Here is a 24812-nt window from a genome sequence, read left to right as displayed (position 1 = left end):
TATATTTATAAAGAATTCAAAAAATTGGTACACAGCTGTAGATGCAAAACCATCCAATATATTTGCTGTATATTTGCTTTTTACAGTAGTTGAAGGAAAATAACTTACAAATATGTGAGGAAAATAGATTTCCTGACAAGCGTATTCAATTAATAAAAACGTAAAAATAAAAACATGAGAAAAACAAATTAAAAATATACTTTTTAAGGAAGACCCCCAATTAAAAAAAAAACTGCCTTTTCATTAATCCATCAAGCTGACATGATCAACAACACCAACTCAACTCTTCCACTAAGGCTGAAAAAGTCAGTGTCAACTGCCAGGGTCTCATGGCATTTAAAAAAGAACTTGATTGCATAGATGCAATCTCCACTTTGAACACCCTCAGAGGCTCTCTGGCGATAACTACCATGAGGAGTAGCTGTCATGGCTGGTAGTATGACTCACACCAAGTGCGAGAATGATGTCCTGGATGAATATCCTTTAGCCCCACTGGGAGTGTGCTGTCCCGCTCTTCTGATGTCTTTGAGTGTCTTGGACCTAGAGGTCAGCGTCTCATTTTACACGGACAAAAATCTATTACAAAACCTATCTCTCTTCACTTGCATTAAACCCACTGGGGAAGATAGGTTTTTCTCTAATTGTTTTTCCTTGGCTGCAGTGCTGGCCTTGTTATAAGTGAACCTAGTCCATAGAATGGGTCTGATTGGCGAGTGGGTCATTTAGACCCATCATTTACACATTGCTATGTATAGTATGGCATTATTCAAGGTGTCTTTTTTTCATTCTGATGGTAGTGTTCCTGTTTGCATCCATCTGCATTAGACACAAATGAAATGTGTGTTAATGAAAATATTCAAATTTTACAAACACATTAGAGTTTATACTCTATGGGCATCATCTGTTTTCTGCAATTTTATATACAAAAATACAACAGATTTGGAACACCAAGCTTTTGCATATTTACACCAAGCAGCATCTTCATTGAACTGAATGGCTATATTATTGACTGATGCAAAAGAATAAGCCCAGGCTGAAAAAAAACAGAAGTGGCAGGAAGATACTAAGAAGTGCAGGAAAAATGTTATGTTTCCATTAACTTTAACACTTAATAGTTATTTGAAATAACTTATTTTGAAATAACATGGTTGAACGGACACAGAATAAAAAGTGCCACCTATAGTCAAAATCCAAACCTAAGGAACAAAAAAGGAGGATGACATCCATGGTTTCTGAAAATGGATACTAGACATACAGTGATATCTGCTTAGTACCAATGTTGGGTGCACTATGGCTGCAACTTATACAAGATAGATGTCCATGAAGACAAAGTCACATTTTGTGATTGGGAGAAAACATACATGTTTTGTCATATGCATGTTTATCAATGTTAAATATCATTAACAACAGAAGTCCTGGTTACATTACAGTATACGTATGTTTTAGGTGATTCAGTAATAACACATCCACATAATTAAATGACCATTGTCGATTGTACCTGCACTCCATATGACCCATAGGAGAATTTTCAGGATGACCAATAGGAGCATAATATGCAACTTTCCAAAACTGTTACAAACCACTGTTAAAGAATAATTATGTTTTATGGTGTGACAGCACTGTTATTAAGGTCTGGTTAGGTTTAGGCATAAAAACCACTTGGTTAGGGTTAGGGAAAGATCATGGTTTGGGTTGAAATGTTCACTTGAAACGTAGCTTCAACCTTCATTGTCATGGTATCAGTAAACACCACAACAATCGTTATTGTGGTTTTTGTCCTGACTCGTGGTCGGAAACATGACACTTATGGTTGGAAACATGAAGCGAACAGCGGTCTTCTGCAGCTAAGTCCAAACTTTCGACCTATACTGTTGTTTTTCTTGTGAAGATGGGCTGTTCAATACATTCTTTATTTTTCTTTGATTTTTTATTTCCACAGAACAAAGAATCATGTTCAAGGCCATGTTGAAGTCTCTTTGAAATTGACAAAAACGCTCAAGCAGCTCTCGTGGTCGTTCACTTGTCCCTGTGAAATGGCAGGGTGCAAATGCCCATACTGAAAAGCCTCTTCTAGCAAATTGTTACACTGAAGCAGCAGTATCCTCTTATAGCATCTCTCTGCACTTGCAGTAGTCCTCTGAACAAGAAGACAGGAACAATGGTGAGTGATGTTTGTAGCAGTGATGGCAGCAGTGGTGCACATTTCTAAGTATAGAGCTGGGTGTTGTTTTTTTTTCTTTTTTTTAATACAGAAAAAGACATCATTCAAGTCTGGCCAACTTGTTCTGTACACTATGTTCCTTCAGAATTAAATTTTGTGGTTCTTGCATTTAAGTTATAATTTGCACCACGGGAAAGTGTAAGTGCAAAAACAAAAAGAGAAAAAGAAGTAGTTTGAGACACAATGCCATTAGATGCACTTGCGGAAACAGCTGAGGTTTTATCTCCATATATGTCCTGAAATTCTCATCCATGTCTCCCCTATCATGTATAATATCCTGTGAAATGGAATCTGCATGGGCACTCAGCAGGGAAGATGAAAAGCTTTATTCCATACTACCTTATCTCCAGCACAGTGAATGGCAGCTCTCTTGAAATTATATATTATTTGCAAAACAACCTCCGCATTTCTCAGTACAAAGGGCATCTCCCACGGTTCACCATGAGAAAATTCCTAGAGGAACACGGGGCAAAGTAATGAGTCCCACAGATTGCAAAATTTACCTTGGACTTTCTATTAACACTAAACCTAACAGAGGGGTCACTAAAACAACAAACTCAAAAAAATGCCAGAGTTGAATTTAATACTTTTCACAAAAAGGACTGGCAGAAACCTAAACAAATCAGGAAAAAAAATGCTCTTTTAAAATAAAGAAACCTCAAAGATAATAATCTACAAAACTCAAAGATTGAAACAAAAAACGCCTTCTTTTTTCAACAGAACCCTCACCAGCAATTATATTCTATTAAGTGTAAGCATTGGTCAAAAACATTAAAGCGAAGTTCACATCTTAAAGATTATATGTACAATAAGTGCTCACAACTGCCCTGATTAATCCTATCATATGGTGACCTATCCAGTGTTCTTCTCTGACTTTACACATGGGATAGTCTCCAGCTGCCTTATAAAACTGAATAAGAACAAGAAGCAGAAGAAAAAACGATTGATGGAGGAGTGAATCGAAGCACTGTCCACAGCCTTTAAGTAAAGGTCACATCTCAGAGGAAGAAGTGGAAGAAGCTTGCAACTTCAAAGTGTTTAATTCACTAGTATTCCCACAAATAACATGAAAATCAATATCTATTGTTGTCCTGTACAAGTCACATTAAACTTGGCTATAATGAAACTAAAGCAGACGTCGGTTACTTGTTTTAAGCAGAGTATACTGTATTAATCTGAATCCAACTGATAATTTTTAATTATCTTCAACTGCTGGCAGTGGTGCATTCACAGCTATGTTTACCACCTGTGTTCACATGCCTCTGTAATTTGTGATCAAGTGGGAAATATGAGATCCCACAGTAAAGACATTTATCACAAGCTAATTTTAATTACTTACTATTATTTTAATTAGAGGATGTTTGTGATGTTTTGTTTTTTTTTCTTCGTTGAGTAGGTTATATTTCTAAACCTGATATGTGGCTTTATTAAAATTCCACTTTCGAATTCTGCCATCAAAGGATTTCTGATTAATGCAAAGACTGTGAAAGAGGAAAAACAGCAAAATGATCAGAATCAAAAGCCTTTAACATTCTAAACAATTCATTTATTCATTAACATCCAATATGTTCAGTGCGCTGCTTCACATTGCCAAACACCACCGTCAAGCCAGAGCTGCCTGATACATCTACAAAAGTAAATAAACTAATATTTCAACCTTTCACTGGGTCTTGATACAACAATTGTTTTTGTGTTTTATTTACAGAAAACCATTAACATTTGAGAGGACTGCAATATGGTTTATGGATGGATTACAATGAGGATGACGATTATTTGAATCACATCTTTTGAATGGACAGCCTAATGCTTTTCAATGGCCATTCCAAGAAAGGAACAATACCTGAATTGCAGCATCGCATTACTCATACTGCTGCAAGGTTGCTGAGTAGTGGTACAAAATGTAAACAATTTATTACAGATTGCCAAAGAGAATCAGGTTTTCAGCGAGGGTGATTTTGGAGAGGGGCAGTTTGGCCTGCAGGCTGCTTTTCAATGGGGTCAGTGCCTTGTTTGAAGGGATCAACAAAAAAAACAATCATCTTGAGACTGACCTGATTATTTCTGTGGGAATAAAGAGAATATAGAAAGAAAATAAGCCCACTGCAGATCACATCATAGTTGAGATGTTATGTTGTGGGAATAAAAAAGGAAAAGAAGCATAAACATACTTTGCTCCATAGTGTTTTAATATTTATTTAAAAAATGTCTAAGCCAAAGATTTTTCAATAACAAGAAGTCACTCACAGTCACTTTAACTTGAATTCTAGAGAACGTTGCATATATACATATATATTATATATATCTTTTCAGATCCAAACACTCTCTGTATCCAGCTGAAGATATAGCACATGTACCCCTAAAGTATTGACCTTAATCAGTACTTATTAACTCCTAGTCTTTAAAATGTGCTGATAACTGGCGCCCCGATTAGCCCTGTGATAGAGCGATGAACAATCCAGCCTGTGTCTGTGCCTCAATGCATTCTGGGATGCTAGGATAGGCACCTGATGGCTGTGAATAGGAAAAAGACGGTGCAGAAAGGGATTGAAAGATGGATGGATGATAACTGCTGTGCTAAGGGATGATGTCTAACTTTGTAGATAGTCATCAATATTTTGTAACAACTTCCTTGCAAGCAGAGCATGGACTATTTTAGATAGTGTCAATCAATGGATAATTTAGTTACGTTATGGTCTCCCCTCAGATTTGTTTTTTTTTTATTATGTTGTTGCTGTTTCTGTGAAGCTTGCATAGATAAAAAAGTGCTCATATGCACAAATATTACTGTAATGCCTATTTCTATGAAATCTTAAATGGTTTCTCAATGGTTTCTGCTCCCACACAGATGTTGCATCATGGACTGTTAATGTTCTTTTCAAATGCAATCATGAGGCAGGGACAGGCCAAAACTAATCACATATGTCCAGTAGTACATGTGCAAAATTTAAAATGGTTGTCACATGTTATTATATCATTTTCAAAGGCACAAGATACAATACTGTATGTCATTGGAGTCCAGTGTCATATGCCAAATGCAGTAGTATGCAAGGAAAATCTAGAATATAATTACCTCTTAGATAACTTTTACAATTTATATCATCCTTCACAGCAGAAGTTTCCATATCTGGCAGTAACAAACTGTTTCACAGTTTTTTTTTTTATTGAAGAACTAATTGAAATAGTTTTGATTCAATTAGCAGCGCATTTTAAACGTGAAGCTCCTTATGTGATCTTGAAAATAGGATACAAAACAATTCCACAGTCAGTGAGAACAGATTTGTATGCTCCTCTAGATTCTGTTCTAAATGTCAGTGAAATTAAATGAGTGTCATTCACATTATTATGTTTCTACAGTATTCGTGGCAGTCATCAAAAACACCGTCTCTGTTCAAGACCCTGAAAACCAAACATCTATGCTATCCTTGAACATTTTATAGCTTTTATGGTTACTGTGGGTTAACATGGATATATTAATGGGAGTGAGTGGAATTTTGAGTCTTAAACTTGTAATTGCACATTTACAAAGCAGTCAATTCTGTACTGTATGTTCTATGAAACAAGCATCCACATTGTGTCATTTTGTTCAGGGTTCACATTATATCATCTGTTTGTATGCGAGAGGTTTTTTTTCCCTTTGGAAGAACATGAAATCACAGCCCATCCAAATAAACAAACAAGCAAGTAAACAAGTAAATAAATATATAAAGAACTAAATAAATAATTGTTTTGCTTCTTTTATGTGCCCAAAGGACCTCAGAATGTGTTGTGTTGAGGCAGGCTAGTGGCTACTGCAAAGACTCTTCTGGCATGGAAATGACTTTCTCCTCTAATGCAAATGTCACAAAGAGGCTCTGATCCACTCCTAATCACTAAGTAATCACTTTCTTGTTTGATCCTTCTGTGATTGTAAGAATGGATTTCAAAAATCTGGTGTGATTCTGGTTGGGAGATTACAAGTTTCCAAGACATGTTGAAAATTTGAAGAGTTACACTAAACCTTAAAAAAAATTGAAGCAGAAGTGATGGCTTCTAAATTAAAATCTAATGACATGTAATAAAGCAAATATTTTTTTCTTCTTAAAAATGTTTTTACAATGTGTTCCAATATGAGCACTGCTATCACAGCAAATACTGTTAACTAACCACTTTTGGGATTAAAAACTATAAACAAAGTAATTGGAAAAAATAAATGCAACATTGTTTTCCACTTTAGTGATGTGTGTATGATATACTATGCTACCATTTACCATGAAGATGAAAACGTGTGATGTAACTATTAGAATATACTTAGTCCTATTGTCATGGAGAGAAAATGAATCAGTAGGGAAAAGTTAAATGATCTCATAGAGAGTTTTTCCATAATCATTTGTTGAATTACCTAATTAATTAGATACAGAGTATGCTCTTGATAGATACCTGGGGATCTCTGGGAGATGCTAACAATGAGGAGACATTATTCACTCTTAGCAGCACGGAAACAAAATATCCCATTGTCATCACAGTCACTGCCATTAGCAGCACAAGCTCTCAGACAGGCACAGCAATGATCAGTCCCTTTGTTGCTATTAGCATTTGTGGATAAAAAGGGACTCATCTAGTAGTTTGCTGACATGAAGTGTGTAATTATCATTCCAAGTATAACAGGCTGCTTATTTGCCCTGGTGACATCCTCAAAGGGGAAGGTTGTGGTGCAGTGATCCATATCACCTTATCTCCCATTCCCCTTGGGGCACCACATTCGGCATGGAGCAGCAGGCTAATAAAGATGACAGAGGTTTGTGCCACTGTTTAAAGGGGCAGACTGCATTTTTCTCTTTCAGAAAAGGATGTATAAACATTGCTCAAGTGAGATACAATAAAAAACTGAAAAATTTCTGTTTTCTTTTATACGGGACAGTTAGCTGTCCCCTGTGGAGGGAAGCTGGTCACATACAGGGACTTATTACACAGAAAACAGTAATGCCTACCTTTATTACATCTATTAGCACTTGCAATTATTTTACAATTAATGTAACATGTGACAGTGTTCACTTGTCATATCTCCTCTCAATAGGATTTGGTGAGGAAAGAAAACTGGAGAAGACAATGATCACATCACAAACCTAATAGCCCCACAGTGCATCCTGGAAAATGGAATTCTATTATATAAATGCTAAATTGTGCGTAAATAGGGTGTCAGGTAATTACTTGGGCTGTTGATTGCAAAATGTATTATCATTACACTTGTGGGCCTACTTGAAACACAAATTGTTCTTTCTTCAAAAGGATCAAAATGTCACATTTTGGAAAATGCAAACAAAAAGAAACTAGTATACCAGTAGCTGCCCAAATTATACATTTTGCAGAATATATCACAATTTTACATATTTATACTTAGATGTCTATTGTGATCAGAGACTAATTCCCCACTTTGTTATTTCCCAATTTGTAAGACAATTTTGAGTGTTTAGGGCTTACTGCTTTCAAAGGGCACATAAATGTAAAGTTATTCCTTCTGAAAGACTCATGACCAGGGGTTGAACCCAAATGCAGAGGCAAGATAAAGGCGGGGGAATGCTCCATTAGTTATTTTAATGATGCTACCATCAAAAAAGAAGTCTACTGAGGACAGCAACAAACCAACTGCCAAGAAGGGCACACTAACTAAATAACTCAATGAGCATAAGTCCTAGTAACAGAAAAAAGGGAAACTAAATTTTGTCACGCTAAACGTTCTCCATCTAGAAAGTACTACTGTACGAAGTTAAAGCACACAGACTTAAAAATAGAGAACAAAGTAGTTCCTCACAGGGACTTATGTCAAGACTCAGCAACCTTAAGGTTGGCTACATACAGTATCAGAAAAATAGGCAGAACATTTGTTTAACAAGCGGGTTAATTACCACAGGTGACAAATGATCCTGTGGGTAGATTCACGAGATGTTGGAAACACTGTGAACATGCCCTGGGAGCCAGAGCACATCAGCACCATGGACAGAGGCTGGGGAAAAAATTTGGCACAGACCTTGTAGCAGCACCATGTCCTGTGGTTCTGCTCATGATTTGCCCATGATATTATTATTTGTTGATAAGAGGCTGTGGTGATACATGCAAGGATTTATGCATTTCTTAGTGCTCTTAGGCACATGTGAAGACATCTATGTAACACTCCACTTAAACTGTTCATCATAATGTTATATAGCTCACCTGTGCCTAGTTTTAACACTGTTGCCAATTTGTGCACTGAGGAAGGGCAGCTGCCCGGAACATCCATGCAATGCATGAATAAACAATTTAAGTGGAGTGCTGTCCTACTTCTGATTTTTGATTTTTGCCTTTGAGGATTCAGCATCTGGGTTGAGCGTGTTGATTCATTATCTAAAACTAGAAGAATTACCGCGCCTTGATTACATTTGATGATGGTACTCTAAGTTCCAAAATTGGAGGAAGTTTCCCCAAACATAAAAATACAAGTACATAGTGAATGGAACTGCTAAATATTGCTTTCAAGTCCTCAATGTGCTTACATGAAATTAAGTGCTTTCAGTGTCTGAAACCACCTTATCGACTGCTGAGATAGGGGAGGGGGCTCCAACTTTCCAAAAGACAAGAAGATTCAACAATTACACCAACTTTATGTAGCGATTGGCCAGCTGCACGGCATAGAACTTTTGGAGGAGAGAACATGTGATGGAGCCAGAAGGATGCTATGGAAGCAGGTTTTTACCTCATCTTTGAATGTGTCAATTTGGAGCAGGTATAAACATTTTGCCTTTAGATGTCATATGACCAAGTTAATTTCAAGCATACTTAATTATATAGCAAAAAGCATACATAATTGTCTTCAAAAACTGTTGTCTGCACTATAGACAGACAGACAGACAGACAGACAGATAGATGGATAGATAGATAGATAGATAGATAGATAGATAGATAGATATACGCACATTATTCATAAATTACTATACACTACAATAGAACATAACCAAGTCAAGATTTCTTTTCCTTTTCTCCCTACACAATTACACTTGGGGATTTAACAGCAGGAAGTTAGACACCCAAAAACCCCACAGGAGAGTGCTGTGCGTACACACTCAGTGAGCTCTCTTCTGTACTCGCAGACTCCAGTTGCCCAGGCAACCCTGTTTTGAAGATTTTAAACTCGGATTTAACATATGACGCCTCCTGTGTCTCTCCACAGTCAAGAAACAGGATTACCGACTAGAAAAACACCAGTTTTCTGTTGAGTATCCAGTAATATATCTTTGCCATTGCATTTTGAGGGAACTTGTGGCCAGAAAAAGCCAACAGCAAATCCAGTGACACACTGCCCTCAGGTAATGCACTCCTATATTTCTTGGCAGACTGTGACAACAGATAAGTCATTTGCATAGCTGTTACATTGTGCTTTGACACTGTCAACAGATTTAATGGGATTTGTCAAAATGTGGGCCACAAGTAAATCTGAAAAACAGTACCAGAGGCATTGTAAGAGTTGGGAGTATTAGAATAAGATGAGTTGCACAGAGTTTGTGTGGGCACCAAGTAGCTGTCTCACTTATGTCTCTGAATAAGTTTCTTGCTGTAAGTTAGACCTTACAGTTGTAGTCAGGTCATTGTTTCATGTGAGGAGCTATTTTCATATTTCCAAATATAAACATCATCTGCTCCTCAAAGCAACTAATGTAGCTGGCTTGTGTCCAAACACAGCTGGCAAACACTTAAGTACACGTGTACAGCACTTCTGTGCTGTTAAGATAATAGCAATGTGTTGAGAGGGAAGAACAGTGCATGCAGCATTTGGATATGAGAACTCCTACTAAGTCACTAGGGACTGTGGTCTGCTTATGAGGTGTGAGCACTGGGTGTAAGTAGGTACATTACTTTGGAAAATAAGATTTAAAGGACCAGTGTGTAGGATTTAGTGGCATCTAGCGGTGAGGTTGCAGATTGCAACCAACTGATAACTCATCCCCTCCCCCTCCCCTTCCAAACATGTAGGGGAACCTACAGTTGCCACGAAACTCATGAAAAATGTGAAAGGCCCTCTCTAGAGTCAGTGCTTGGTTTGTCTGTTCTTGGCTGTTGTAGAAACTAGGGATGTGCAGAGGGCCTAGTATTTAAATTTGTATTTGTATTCAAATAAAAGTGGAAGAGGCTTAAAAATCCTGTTTTTGTTTTTATTACGCTTTAAATTTTAGGAAATTAAAGTGTTACAATAAGTGTTCCTGAATAAACTACCTTATGAAGGAGGTCACCAGACTGGGTCTCGAATTGGAGTCTCCTAGATCATAGACGACAGTGCTGACTACTGAGCTAAAACTTCACGCATCACCTCATTGCAGACAGACCTCTACCTATTTGTACACCCATGACACGGAGACAGCACACCGTGTAACATGTAGGGAGGAACTTCAAAGGCGATTATTCCTTTGCCCTTTTCATTTATGAAATGTAACCGACCTGTGCACTGCTATTTGACATGGTTTTTTTTCCCCAAAAAACAAATAATTTTTAAAATATTTGTATGAAACAAATATTCGTAAAAACCCACTATTTATGCTTTGCTGAATAACGTATTTGTATTTGGGTACACTCCTAGTAGAAACATGGTGGTGCAACATGGCAGGCTCCGCGGAAGGGGACCCGCTCCCTATATAAATATAAAGGGCTCATTCTAAGGTAACAAAAATGTAATGATTATTATTTTCAGGTGATTATACACTAATTAAAACATACTTATGAATATTATATGCTATTTCTGCCAAGTGCATTTCACTAGATGCCATTAAATTCTACACACTGCACATTTAATCACATAAAATCAAGTAGATACATAGAGTATAAGTGACTATCTCACTCTTGGTTCAGAAGACACCATAAAGTCTGAGCAAACAGTCCCATTTTATTAGAACTTTCAGAGAGAGGGCGAATACTGTCTTACCCAAGAGAGCCTCTCCATGTTACCACAGAAACAAATGTCCTTAACAACAAAATAGGTCATTTTTCAGTGCATTGCAAAATGGCAATTGAGCTCTCCAAAAGCATTTTCTAAACACTACTAAAACTATATGGTTAAGGTTAAGACTAATGTCGAGATAACATGGTCTTGAAGTGAGATAAAGGAAACCTTAACCAGTGTTGTCCATTGGCATGAAAGGGAGCACACTCCTGTAGGTGTGACAATTTATCTTTTGAATATTGTTTGGAACAATAATGTATCACAGTATTACATTCACTTAAGCTGTTATGCATTTAGGCTACTTTTACTGGTTCGGCCAAATAAAATGCCACCCAAAAAAATGGAGTAACCCTGCCTGGTGGTCATTCATCATTACAGCTGCAACATTTTGGCTTCTAATTCTTGGAGATACAGTAGAAATGTAGTTCAGTTTGAGATAGCAGTGGTACAACCACATATTTACAATGTATATCTATATACAGTTGCCTTGTGGTAACAAAGCACAGGTTGTGAAGCTAACTTGCAATGCTCTGAACAGAATCTGTGGAGGCAGATGGCTTCATTAAGAGTTGACAAGCTTTCAGTGGTAGTCAGCTGATTGAGATTTACAACTGTCTTTGGTTAGTGTCCTTTCTGGACATAATAAACTATTGATTTGTTGCAGCTCCAACACAAATACCAACACACCCACATTGGAGGGGAAGGAATCCCACTTCACACATTTTGTATAAAAACTTTAATTGACAAGACAACCATCATTTCTTTTTCTAGCACAGCATATTATCAAATATATATTCAGCTACTATATACCTTGTGAATCAAGTTGCTATTCAAAAGAAAGCAGGGACTTAATGTTACTGATAATTCACAAGTTAATTATACTTGAAACCACTATGTTTTTGTATTTGTGCTGCAACTTAAAACATTTATGACCAATTTGGTGATTATCAACTGACTATATAAAAACATGCTTAACATGCACCTATAGTCTTCTATAGTCTTTCTGTGATTTGTTACCTTAAATTGGTTGTTCTTTAAAAGCAAGGTTATCCACCTAGTCATGTACAAATGTATAATTTCAAGAGAACCTCATCATACTGACACATGATATTCACCCATTCTGCATTAGCTACACTGTTCTTAACTGAAAAATAAAATATATTTGCCTGGGAATTTGAATGAGAAATTTTGAAAAAAGGAAACCATTATCTTTTAACCTTCAGTCTTCATTCATTTCATCAGAAAAAAATATCACATGACCATATCTAACAAAAAGGTCAAAATGTGGAGGCTGGATTTCAGTATTTTCTGGCTAACTCCTGCTTGCAATAACCCGAGCTGATTATTTTATAATTTCTTAACAAGAGAAAACCAAAATATATCTGGGACATAATTAATATGTTTCTCTTTAATTGTCGATATTGTTTCTCGCTATCTTGTAAAGCTAGGGTTTTCTCATACTGCACATGGAGTCAGAGAGAGGTGTTCAATTCAGCAGAGAGCAGGATTATTAAAACTGGTGAGTTTGAATCATATTAATGAAATGGACAGAGGTGGACATAGCTGAATGATGAGAAGAGAACCACCTCAGATAGCAGACAGGCCAGTGGTAAATTAAGGAAGTGTCTTAGGGAAGACACTTGCGTTGGTGTGAGAGAGGATCCCAGAAGAGTTATGTCAGGGAGGATGGAGGAATTCTGTAATGGGCAGAGTGAGGGAGGAGGGAGAACAGGAGAGCAGAGACGGTTGATCCAGTGATTAAAATTAAGCATAGTGCAGAACAGCACTCAACAGGCAAGCTAACAGATACCGCCTGCTCCACCACTGTCAGCATGGCGCACCTGGATGCCCACTGGGATGGGTCCCATATCTGTATATTCATTAGGATGACATAAATTAAAATGAGCACAGCATCAGATGAGCTTGTGTGCATGTCTTTGAGGAGCAGTCTCTGAGCACAGCCACGCTGACATCCTTCTCCTAAACAGGCAGCACATTAGCACCACCCTATCAAATGATCCATCATTACTATTTGGTACGCTATTAAAGTATAGCAGACAGCTTGATGGTATTACATATCCATAGTGCTTAATCCGTGGCCTGCCAGTATGCAGCACTCACTAAAAACATTCATGTGGCCTGTAGTGCAATATCATACACACTTGAGAGGCTTTCATTTATTTGCTCTGGAAGCATTAGCAGCAGGGCTATACCACATCCATTACTGACGACTGCTCTGACTCTCTTCCATTCACTCCCTGTCTTTGTCTGTCCCCTAATCTTGTGTCACCAGTAAACTAAAGTAGAGGTATTATAAGGGATTTTTTTTTGGATTTATTTGACACATCAAAACAAATATATATATAAAATGTCTATCTATCTATCTATACATGTATCTATATATGTATACATAACTACTTTCATTTCCACCTATTTACATCCATATATATAGCCTATACATATACACATAGACCCAGCAGACACCTCACCAGCACCCCTGGCACATCCAACAAAGTGGCCACTCCCATCTTTGAGTGAAGCCACCTCATTAGGCGCACCCAACAAAGTATCCTCTGAGCACACATACCCACATAAATGCACCACATACATTCAAGTCATCCTTTTATTTTTGTCAGATAACCATTACCCGCATGCATGTTTAAACCTATGGCAATACTGTCTTGATTTTTATCTCTACTGGAAGTCTACTCCATTCTACTGCTGCTATGTACAAAAAGGTATTTTACCCAGAACAGGTCTTAAATCTACATGGTATAATGTCTGTCAGTGTCTGTCAATGTCACAATATCTGGCCCTGCCTCTAGTTGAATAGTCATGTGAGTCCCTAACAAGCATAAAATACTTAGAATACCTTGGCCCATTACCTTGCAGGATCTTATTTGTTAGTCTCAATTTCAGCTGCCTTACCCTATTTTCTGCCATCAACCATTTTAATTAATCACATTTCTATGATTATTATCAGTGGATATGGGTAAGAGGCATAAAAAGAGAAGGGTCTTATGTTTATTTAACCTTTTTTCTGGTTAAATTTGTTTGATATTTCATGTTCATGTTTAAACACTCATATATAATCCACTGCATGCATTTAATGATATATTCCCACACTGCACAGAAGTTACATCACAGTGCTTCCAGGAAGCAGACCTTGCAGGTTGTGTAGATATGGACGCTGGCCAGACCTGAAAAATCTTTGGGTTCAAAGTATTAAAAGAGATTTATGCTACTTTATTAATACTTAATCATCACAGCCACTACATTTTCAAAGTGGTCATTGGAAAAGGTGCAGCTGATGGCTACTGTATGCTGAATAAGAAATGGAGGATAGGTGTCAAACACCTTTCTCAATCTAAAATTTGCTTCTGTGGTGTTTTTTAAAGATATCCTATGGAGTCTTCTTATAAACATGCAAAGTTTCTGTTAACATTCAGTGACACTCACCAAACCCAATATGCGTATCTTTGAGGTCTAACAAATTTGGTGAATGTGTTTCCTTCCTAATACAATATTTACAAAGACCTTTTGAACATTTTGAAACCTGCATTGGTTACAGTACATCCCTGATTACTTCCTAGCCGCCTTCTTCGTCTCTGCCTTTTACTGACAGATTACTGTGTTACTGTGCCAAGTGGGCGTTTATAAGACAAATAAACCCATTCATAAAAACACTGCTCCGTAGTCCTACTAGTGGTCAAAAAGTCAACAGGATACCTTTTAGTATTCATTCAGTATTAATTCAATGGTAAAGTAATGTATTGGAAGTTTATTTCAAATAATATGGAAAGGTCAAGTCAAAATCTTAACAAGAAAGGCTCAGAGATAAAGAAAAATTAAAAAAAATGCTTTAATATAATACAAACCATTGTGGCACTTATATCAAATCCATTACTTTTATCTCTCTTGTTCTATATATAATGTTGTAGAGAATTTGTGTGGCTTGAAAGGTTCTCTGAAGTAATCAGGTTTATCTTAAGTACACCCTAAGACGTGCTAATTCTGACTGAAGTGTGGATGTGTTATGCATTAAAAAATCCTCAAACAGAATACGTCAAGATCTAGCACCACGAGTGAACACTTGCTGAAATATTCAGTTTATTCAGCCCTCTGTCTGATTGGCCAAGCTTCGATTAGATATGAGGATTCCCCAGGTGAGTATGAACCCCAGTTCCATTTGAACAGGAGGTAAAATGAGAAGTCAACACAATTTAGTCAAATAAAAGACAGAGATTAAAGAAACTTTGGCAGCCAAGTGTGAGTAATTGATTTATAATTTATCAACGGTTGTGCTGAGCAGAGGCCACCGGAGAGATGGGGCCGATTTCTCTTACAACCTCTTTGCTTTCCTCATGAGAAAACTTAATATGGGAAGCACTATTCTGAGAGTGGTTATTTAAACTACAGCTATCAATAGACACCGCAAAAACCTGACAGAATACAAGTTAAACAATGCACCCCAATCCTGCCTGATTAAATGAAATTGTCCCAGCAATGAAAGTGATCAATGACACTAAGGTGAATGGGTAAAGTGCCACAAATCTCTTTCCATCCTACCTTGAAAGGTTAGCATTTGCTAAGATGAGTACAGAGACACTGTTTCATTTCACAATAATAAAAGTGAAAAGCAGAAACTAAAGTTCTGCCTAAGCAATAAACCGCTGCTCAGTCATTAATGAAGATTGTTTCAGCCCAGAGTGGACGGTGAAAGCAAGGTGAATGTCACCATAGTGTTGTACTGTACACTCACAACAATCAAATACTGATTAGATAATTATTAAGCAGGATGCTGAATTGATCAGTAAATATTACACGTTGGCCAATGGCCACTAAGATCACCTGGGCCAGCTGATTGGTCAGTGACCCAAGTTGATGAAGAGTTCAAAAAATTAAGTGAGTGTGAAAGTGTACAGAGGCTAAGTTACACTTTACAGTTTACACATATGTAATCTAATACAGTTCAGTACAGCAGCAATAAATTGCTTCCTTTGAAGCTTATTATTTTCACTTTTTGTTATCAGAGGCCTATCATTTGATGGGAGTAAACTGGTGCAATCAGCTGATAATGGCCCGCTGAAATATTTTCATTCTGTAACAGAACTGTACTCATATACCCTCTCTGCTTTACAGGAGTTTTGTATAGTAGAGAAGGCAGGATTTTTAAAATTTCATCACCATCCCTTTTAAATGAATACTCAGTTGTCACTGGGGCTCACTAACCTAGGTGGTGCTCCAGCAGTTTAGTATTGCACTTCCATAAAGTCAGGGGACTTATGGAGACTATTAAAAAGAAAAAAACGAGTGGTTTAAAATCATGGGTCAAGCTCCAAAAACATTCCCACGTTTCCCATGCAACTCAAGAGCACATTTTGACAGATGGCATCATCAGGGTCATTTTTTTAGACTTTTCAGAGACAAAGAATACATTATACAACTGTTTTCTCAGGCTGAATAGTACTACTCATGATGAGTAAACTGAACTGCATGCATCAAGTCAAGGGAGTGCTGCTTTAAACAACTGTACACTCTAGTTTATTCTCATGAGCAAAGTCCCCCTTTCAATGCATTTGTCCTCGTGTTTGTTCACGTTTGTTTTGGAAACCCATCTATCATTAGATTATATAAATTGCATCATGAACAAGACAAAACAGAGCAAGAATGCATTTTAAGAAAGACCCATAGCACTGATTGATAGTATATGAATGAATGAATGATATAAATTAAGCCTCCACTATTTGGGTGTACTACATTATACAAATCCAATCACCACTCTCCAGCCTCACTAACAACTCGGTGAAGAGTCAGCCGATTTACAAAGCAAATCTGTATAGCTCTCAAGAACTATTGGAGAGTTTTTGGCAAAAATAATGGTCAGACAAGTATGTGATTGTGGCAGCTGCTACTGCTTTCCATTTCAAGTGCTCATCAGTGACTCTGTTGAGGTGAAACAAATGTATCATCTGTGCATTGCAATATTTTGCAGATTTCTTTACTGATATTTATGTTCATACAATACCTAAAAACATGCCAGTTTTATGGACCATATAAACTCGATATTGGAGATACACTGATAATTTTATTTATTTATTTTTTGTTCTACAGCAATTTGATTATTGGCATCACTTAGGCAGTGTAGTAAACCAAGTGGGATTTTTATAACTGTTGAATCACCAGCTGTGAACTATTAAGAAATGATGGTGATGACCAGCGGATTGAGAAATCAAATTCCCAAGCAACAGCCAGCGATGCCTCCCATACAGCTGGCCAAAATAATAGCTTGTTTCCTACCAACTGCAAATTGACAGTGCGTGGTTATTCTCTTCTAACAGTCATAAACCTGTGATATGACTATAAGCATTGACCCCCTCAGATTCTGATTGGTTTGGTATGAATTAAATGGATGTTATTGGAGTGTATTGGCTACTGAATGGGATTGAAAGTATAGACAGGTTTACTCACCCTGTACCAAACAATCTCTCGAAGCCGTCCGTCAGTTTTGAAGTTACACTTGAGAGTAACAGTCTCTCCCACAACAACAGGAGGCAGGGGCTCTATGGTAACTGTCAAATATCCTGAAAATAAAGGAGGAAAAAAGATGAGTTTCATTACAGTCATTAAAAAATACATCATAAAAGAACACTTTGCTAGAACAAGATTTTTCTTTTTTGGAATGTTTTTTTTTTAGAGGAGTAAATATTTGACAACAGCGATAAGCATTAATGTATTTAAATGTATTTAAAGTATATTAATCATGTTTAAAAAGCCTAAGATTGACTGACTCCACATTCTCTTTTGGAATAATGCCATCATTCATCTTTATGCAATTACACAACAAGCACTTTCCCACATGGGGGTTAAGTATCTTGGTAAATAGCACTTCAGTGGTAGTTACTTAAGGAAGGGAAGAACATTCATTTTTTTTCAGTGACCTTGCACAATTTATTCATCTGGTTTGGAGATTAAACAAACAAACTTGAGTTAGAGTACAACCACTTCTCTAATCTTTCCCCAAGACTATGCAACATGCACCATAGCTGTAGCTGTTAGAAGTTCTTTCAGAACAATTTGTAGTATTTTCTATCCTGTTTTCACAAATTCAAAGTCCATCTTCCTTGAAACAGAAAAATGTGTGAAATCTGGATGGATGTATGCATATTATAGGGCATATATACTCCTAACTCTGAATGATTTACATGGAATTTATCCTGCATGCCTTGCTAAACAAAATCTGCAAAAGCTTTGCAACAACTTCAGATATTTATCTGAAGTTGTTTGGCTTTGAATAAACATGTTAAGTCAATAAACCTCTTCTTAGCAAAGGCATTTGGATGGCATCACAACTCTCACAATTGTGAATAATTTCCCATTCATAGTGATGAAACTAGAAAGTATATAATGAGTAACGTAGAAAAATATCTTGGGCTCCTGATTAAATATATTTCAAAGGTAATGCTGCCATAGCTTGAAAAGGGCAGCTCAGTCGTGATCTGTATGCAATAACATGTTTTTTCTTATATTTAGAAATCAGAAAATCTACTGTCTAATTAGTACAATGCAATACACAGCCTGGAGCTTTGCAATTGTCAGATAATTGAAAATACTTTATTTTTTTCATTAAGATTTAACAAAGTCTTTTGTAATAACAGGCTTGAACAGACAACGGCAAAAAAACACATTAACAAACCGCACACATACGCTCACTAATAAATATGATAAAAAATTAAGTAAAGGAAAAATCAGAAAGAACTGTCAATTGCAAGGGCAGACTATTCAGTTCTGACATTAGACACTGATTAATAAGTTCAACTTCTCAAAGAGTGGGGTCCCAGATGGATTCCTGACCTCGCTGTATTATGCCTGATCATCAGCACTTTGCAAAAACCTTCTACACAATGCCTCACACAGACCTGCAGGTATAATTCATCTATTCCGCACATACACATACATGCACAAGGTGATAGAGCATATCAGCATAGGTTTGAAATTATATCGCCCAAATAAAAATACAAATGCAATTACCCTTTGAAAATGGGAGAAAATAAATGCATCCAAAAACCAGAGGAGGGCAATTAAATGAAGGCTGAATGAAGGATGCATTCAAGTGGTAACACATTACCTAAAATTAAGGGAGGTCTCATTGTAGTATCCAAAAATATATCTATCTCAAAATATATCTATTTTACATTAGGGAAAGGGAAGTTTCTGGCTAGCAGAGCCAGCAGTGGTGTGTGGGCTGACTTCCACTGAAAGACTGACAGACAAGCAACCGTCTTCAAAATATAATAGTAGTTTCAATACATTCAAGGGAATTGTATTTTGTAAAAAAGATTGATATCACAGTAGAAATACGGTATAAAAAAGGGGAAAATGGGACCCCATGACTAATGATTGTCTTTATAAAAGAATATAAACCACTATGGGGTTATTAGTGTCTCAACTGACTCTACAGGTGATCATTGCAAAGAAAGAAAGGGAAACTAGAGATGCTACTGCTTTGCAATAATGTATTGTAATTCTGTTCTGTAATTCAAGGACAAAATGTTACAAGGTTAAATATCTAAAAGCCCTCTTTGCGTTTTTTCAAATGTATTTTTTTTTTCTAAGATTTCTGTTATTTGAGTTGGGTGAAATAGAGAGAGGAAATGCAGAGAGAGAGAGGAAAGGATGGTTCCTGTTATTAAATCAAGGACTTCACTTCACACAAAAAAACAGTATTTTGGCTAGATGAACCAGGCCCTGGCTGGTCGAGCACAGGAACATTTTTGTCTACATGACTACTACTCAACAACGAGGTGGCAGCCAGTCTCTACTATGTGTGTCACAATGTATACTTTGCCTTATGTTAGGTGACAATCATACCCACTACACCCACATCTACTGTATGGGTAGTCATAATGAAAAATGTCATTTTTCTACTGCGGCCACAAAATGGGTTGACTCTTGAAAAGGATCTTTTCATTGACAAAATATCATAGAAAAACATGACTGCGTCATCAACCTTTGGCATGGTGTTTGCATAAATCCATGCAAATCTTTATTGCATATTCCATATTGCTCCGTTCCCCTTGATTGTTAGTGATACACCCCCTAGTGAGCTTCTCCTCCCACATAGATGCAGCAATGTTCACACTGAGTCACCAAAATACCTAAGAGGTTGAATAAGAAAAGCATTTATATGTGTCTAAGACAGCCACATTGCAAGTGCAATTATCTCCTACTGACTTTCATAAAAAGAGAACCTTCAGCATATTCATTCACTGATACTCATTTTTACCTTGTTTGGCCCTTATAGGGACAATTCAGTTGCCTGACTGCAATAATGCTGAAGTGTGCACATTTTTTTCTCTTTTCAAACATAGGAGACTGTTCCTTGCAAGACCTTCGGTGTAAGAATTTATGTCTACATAGTTGTTGATCTTTCACAAAAAGGTTAACTCTAAACCTAAAATATTGCACTAGCGAAATAGTATGGATTTCCAGAATTACCCAGTTTTACATACTATTTAGGACAGTGTCAAAGAGAATAAGACTTTAGTGAATAATTCAAAGGTATACTGTGTGTCCACCATGAAAAAGTGCACACACTGAACTTCTCATTTTAGAAAATGACTACACAATACAGCTGTGGATTTATATGGCACAGCAAAGTAGAAAAGAGGTGAATGATCACTAACAAAATCTGCTACGTAACTGAAAGAAAAAGACGTGACACTGCAGAAATTCCATGTGACTTCCTTTTTAAATGGATAGTCTTGGGTATCTGCATTGGTAGACACAGATCAGCATGTCTCTCGTGTCAGTGCACCTAGATATGCTTATTAAAGAATCTTAATTTAATCAGCAGGCTGAAGAGATCTTCTCTCTAGAGTCAAATTGAATGGATAAACCTTTCCGGAGACTGCATGTCATTAACACAGAGCTGATGCTCTTAGAGAAAATCCTAACCACTTACTATGAACCCACAAGAGGAGCAGTCTGGCCTTGTAAATGTCTCTCTGTGAGTTTTCCAGAGAGGTGGTTGTAATGCATATTACAAGAAAAAAAAAGTCAATTGACTCTGTGGAATAGTTTTACTCACACATCAGGGGATAAACATGTGCGTTATCTTTATTAAGGGACATTTTTAGTTATAGGTTGTAGAATACTCCTTCCTAATTCAACCTATTCCTGCAGGATATGCACTGTATACTTGTAAATTAAAAACAATTAAACAGAATAATAAAGCTTGTAATTAGGGTGCATTATTCAGACAATACAAAGAATACTGTACACAAATCTAGTGGTCTACTTGTGTGGTTGCAGGGATTAATTGTGAACAATTCATTGGCTATGTGGCACAGAGGAAAATGTAACATGGCCAATGACAGAAAAATGCTCCAGAGCATGTGGGGAGGGATGAGGAATTTTTAAAAGAGCAAATTACATGGGTTATGCACTCATGCCAGGGAAGTTCACATTTCAAATAATCCCTACGAAAACTGGAGCAGTTGCAGGCTGCACATACTAAGACATGAGGGCATAATTCCCACGCAATTCAATAACCATCGAATGCCATCCAAATGACTTCATAAATTACACACATTTTATTTGCCAATTCTCTGTTGAAAGTGTTCCAACGAAGCAATATCTCTTGTTATACTTGATGCCCTTGTTAAAACATGGGCTAATAAGGGGAATATTCACACAGCAAAGACGCCAGTGTTAATTCAACTCCAAGCATAAAAAATCAACACAGTGCAAGTGTTTATGTAAGTCGTCACCCATCAGAGATAATTCAACACTTGTGATCGTTTAGACAGCTGCCCCGGAGCCGTATCAGCTCTGATTGGACACACAAGTCTCCGATCAGACCTTGTCAACTCAAAATACTGAAAAATCAACATTTAATCGACTTTGCAGGCTTTCACAAACAATATAGCATTATTCTCCCTCCCTCCCTTTGTTTCACATAAAACCTGCAGCACAATTATTCTGCTGTTCATCACAAATTGTCACATTGATATGATTCAAACATTTTCAAATGCTGATCACTATAGAAAAAGACAAAATTGTTGCTTTTATTGAACTTCATGCTGCAAGCTCTGGAAACACCAGCGATGACGTTAAAACAAACAAAACCTCCAACCAACCGCTTTAAGTTAATAATGTTGCATGTTGTACAGACTGAGGCTGGAAACATCATTTTACAGCTTTTATTTTACTTCAGTGTGTTATGCAAACTATTTTAATTCTCAGGGGGAGAGTGATTTTCCTTTGATGAAAAGAGCAATCCATAAATTATAGTGGTGATTTTAGTTCTTTGAAAAACTGGATGAAAGACAGAATACAAAACAGCATAACAGTTTGTTAAAATCACAATGCTTCAGCGTAAATTGTTTTCATAGATGACATTTTGAGCCTTTTAAGGTAATATGACTTAAGTGTCAGGCTGGATATATCCAGTAAGCTCTGACAAGTTATGTCTGGCACTGTGAACACCTTCGGTTTAGCTGAGCTTAAATTCAGCAGACAGAGAGAATTACATTCTGTTTTCATGCTAGCGCTGCACAATATCGATCCTTCCTGTGTTATAAGCCCTGCATTCGAAGGAAGCCCGGGGTATATTTATATAGCGCTCACAGCCATCTACCCATAAGCTTTTTCTGTATGAATCAGATGTTCTGCTAGGCTGACGCTACCTTGAAAAGTAACCCTGCTAGATACAGCTGTGACTCTCACATCCCAGGTAGAACCAACAGTGCTTGTGTCACAAATAGCTCCGATTACTGAGGGGAGAGATCTAAAAGATGTGGATGAAGATTTTAAACTTACTTCTGATCAAAGGAAAATGTTCAGCAACCTCGAAGAAACCAACTGCTTTAAAGGGAAATAATTTATTATCATGGAGTGTGAGGGTAAGCATACGGTTCTGCAGAAAATCTACTTACTTGAAACTAAAATCCATTTGGCAACGAAGCTGAATACTTGGATATCATTGTAAGAGCACATAAGCAAGTGTGGAGTGGCCAGAGAGTGCACAGCATTTAATTGGCTCATATTAGCTGGTTGTAGAGGCAGACAAGGCCTCCGGCTTGTCTTAATCCATCAGAGGCACTGTTGGAACAACATCTAATGAGGGCTGCAAACTATGCTTTCTCCCATTAATAACAGCAATTTGCCAAGATGCAATGAGAAAACAAAACACAGCCAATGATGGACCGGCCCAAAATGTGCCTGTTATTGTGCTCTGTGATTTATGGCTATGGCCTACCTTTGCTTAGATGTCAGTGCAACTAAATGTATGAGAAAAATGGATGGCTGAGTTTCTCAGCTCTTTTCCTCATCTGTGCCTCTAAGCAGTGTAAACAAACAGAGCTGATTTGTAGTGTCTAAAACACATTTAAGCATTATCACTTCCAGGAAAGAATTTGTGGAAAAATATGTTGCTTTTTGTTGCAAAAAGTGATTGCAAGGACAGAGGATGAATGTTGTAGCTCATGTTGAATCATTTTTACTAAAATAAAGACAGGATGCCATAGCTCCAATGTGGCATACTGCATCAATATTTGTGTTCATGTCTTTCAGCAAAACAAGAATTTTGGCACAGTTGCACGCATCATCTGTAATTTAACACATATAATATACCCAGTACCAAAGTCCAGTGTGAAAGTCCAGCAATGTGGACACGTAATCAATAAATGCAGCTGATAACTCCACTTCTACAGCCAGGTGACTGATTTGAAGGTAGAAGGTTAAGGCAAATGAGTAATGTATTGATCAGGGGAGGCTCTTTGAAAAAGCTATGGCCAATGTATTAATGCTTTACATTTCCATTTCTCTCCATTTGAAATTTTTGCATTTAGTCAATGTTATGTGGGTCCCCTCTGAAAAATGTCCAGAAAAAAGTCCAGAGCCTAAGGCAAACAGGTGTATAGATTATGTAAATGGCTCATATTATATATCTTATTCACATTATTATCAATAAAAAATATTCACTAAGTGGGTAACTTAGAGGCTATTAAAGCTTTTAAAAGGAGAGACAGATATAGAAACACCTTGATTGCCTCATTCCTTTTATTTCTTAGGACATGAAGATAATAGGACTTTTTTATGACCCTAAAAAAGTTATCAAATATTTAATTTATAGTCCCACATAGGTTTGGTTAAACACTGGTTAGATTATATCATAAACAGTAATAAGACAATATAATACAATTTTTGAATGGACCACAGCGAGGGCATCTTGGCACTTTGCTGCCTTTTGAAACTGCCTGATTGTTGTGCAGGCTATCCAGACTAAACCACCAGAGAAATAATTGTTTTGGGGCTCATAAAATGACATAAAATCCGAAACGTACTGTCTAGTTTCTATTCTTTGTACAGGATACAAGGATGACACCTTTATTTTAAAGCTAAATTCACTTATCCAACCTATTTCTGTTATTTTGGCCTTCATTCCTCTTGATTTTGATACAATTTTACGTCACGGCTGAGATGTGAGCATGTGGCAGCTCTGCTATTCACAGCTTTTCATGCGGAGTGCTCATAGCAGCCACACAAGCGATTTGTCTGACAGCTTGTGTTGCCATATTGGTCTCTCTGTTGTAAAGCTGTACCTACCTGTGTTGCTTGATTCCCAGACCTCAGAAATGTCATGGT

General features: G+C 37.1%; 1 protein-coding gene across 2 annotated transcripts in view; it reads right to left on the bottom strand.

Annotated features, from left to right (window-relative positions):
• The window catches only part of igsf21a (immunoglobin superfamily, member 21a), a 187871-nt gene that overhangs the window by 101889 nt on the left and 61170 nt on the right, over positions 1-24812 (bottom strand). For both annotated transcript variants that reach the window (XM_044347688.1, XM_044347689.1), the window contains exon 2: positions 17634-17746. In XM_044347688.1, coding sequence (XP_044203623.1) covers positions 17634-17746 — 113 coding nt within the window. The remainder of the gene's footprint in view (positions 1-17633; positions 17747-24812) is intronic.

Source organism: Thunnus albacares, chromosome 4, assembly GCF_914725855.1.
Source record: "Thunnus albacares chromosome 4, fThuAlb1.1, whole genome shotgun sequence".
NCBI lineage: Eukaryota > Metazoa > Chordata > Actinopteri > Scombriformes > Scombridae > Thunnus > Thunnus albacares.
Note: the sequence above shows the minus strand (reverse complement) of the source record. Positions and strands in the feature narration are given on the sequence as shown.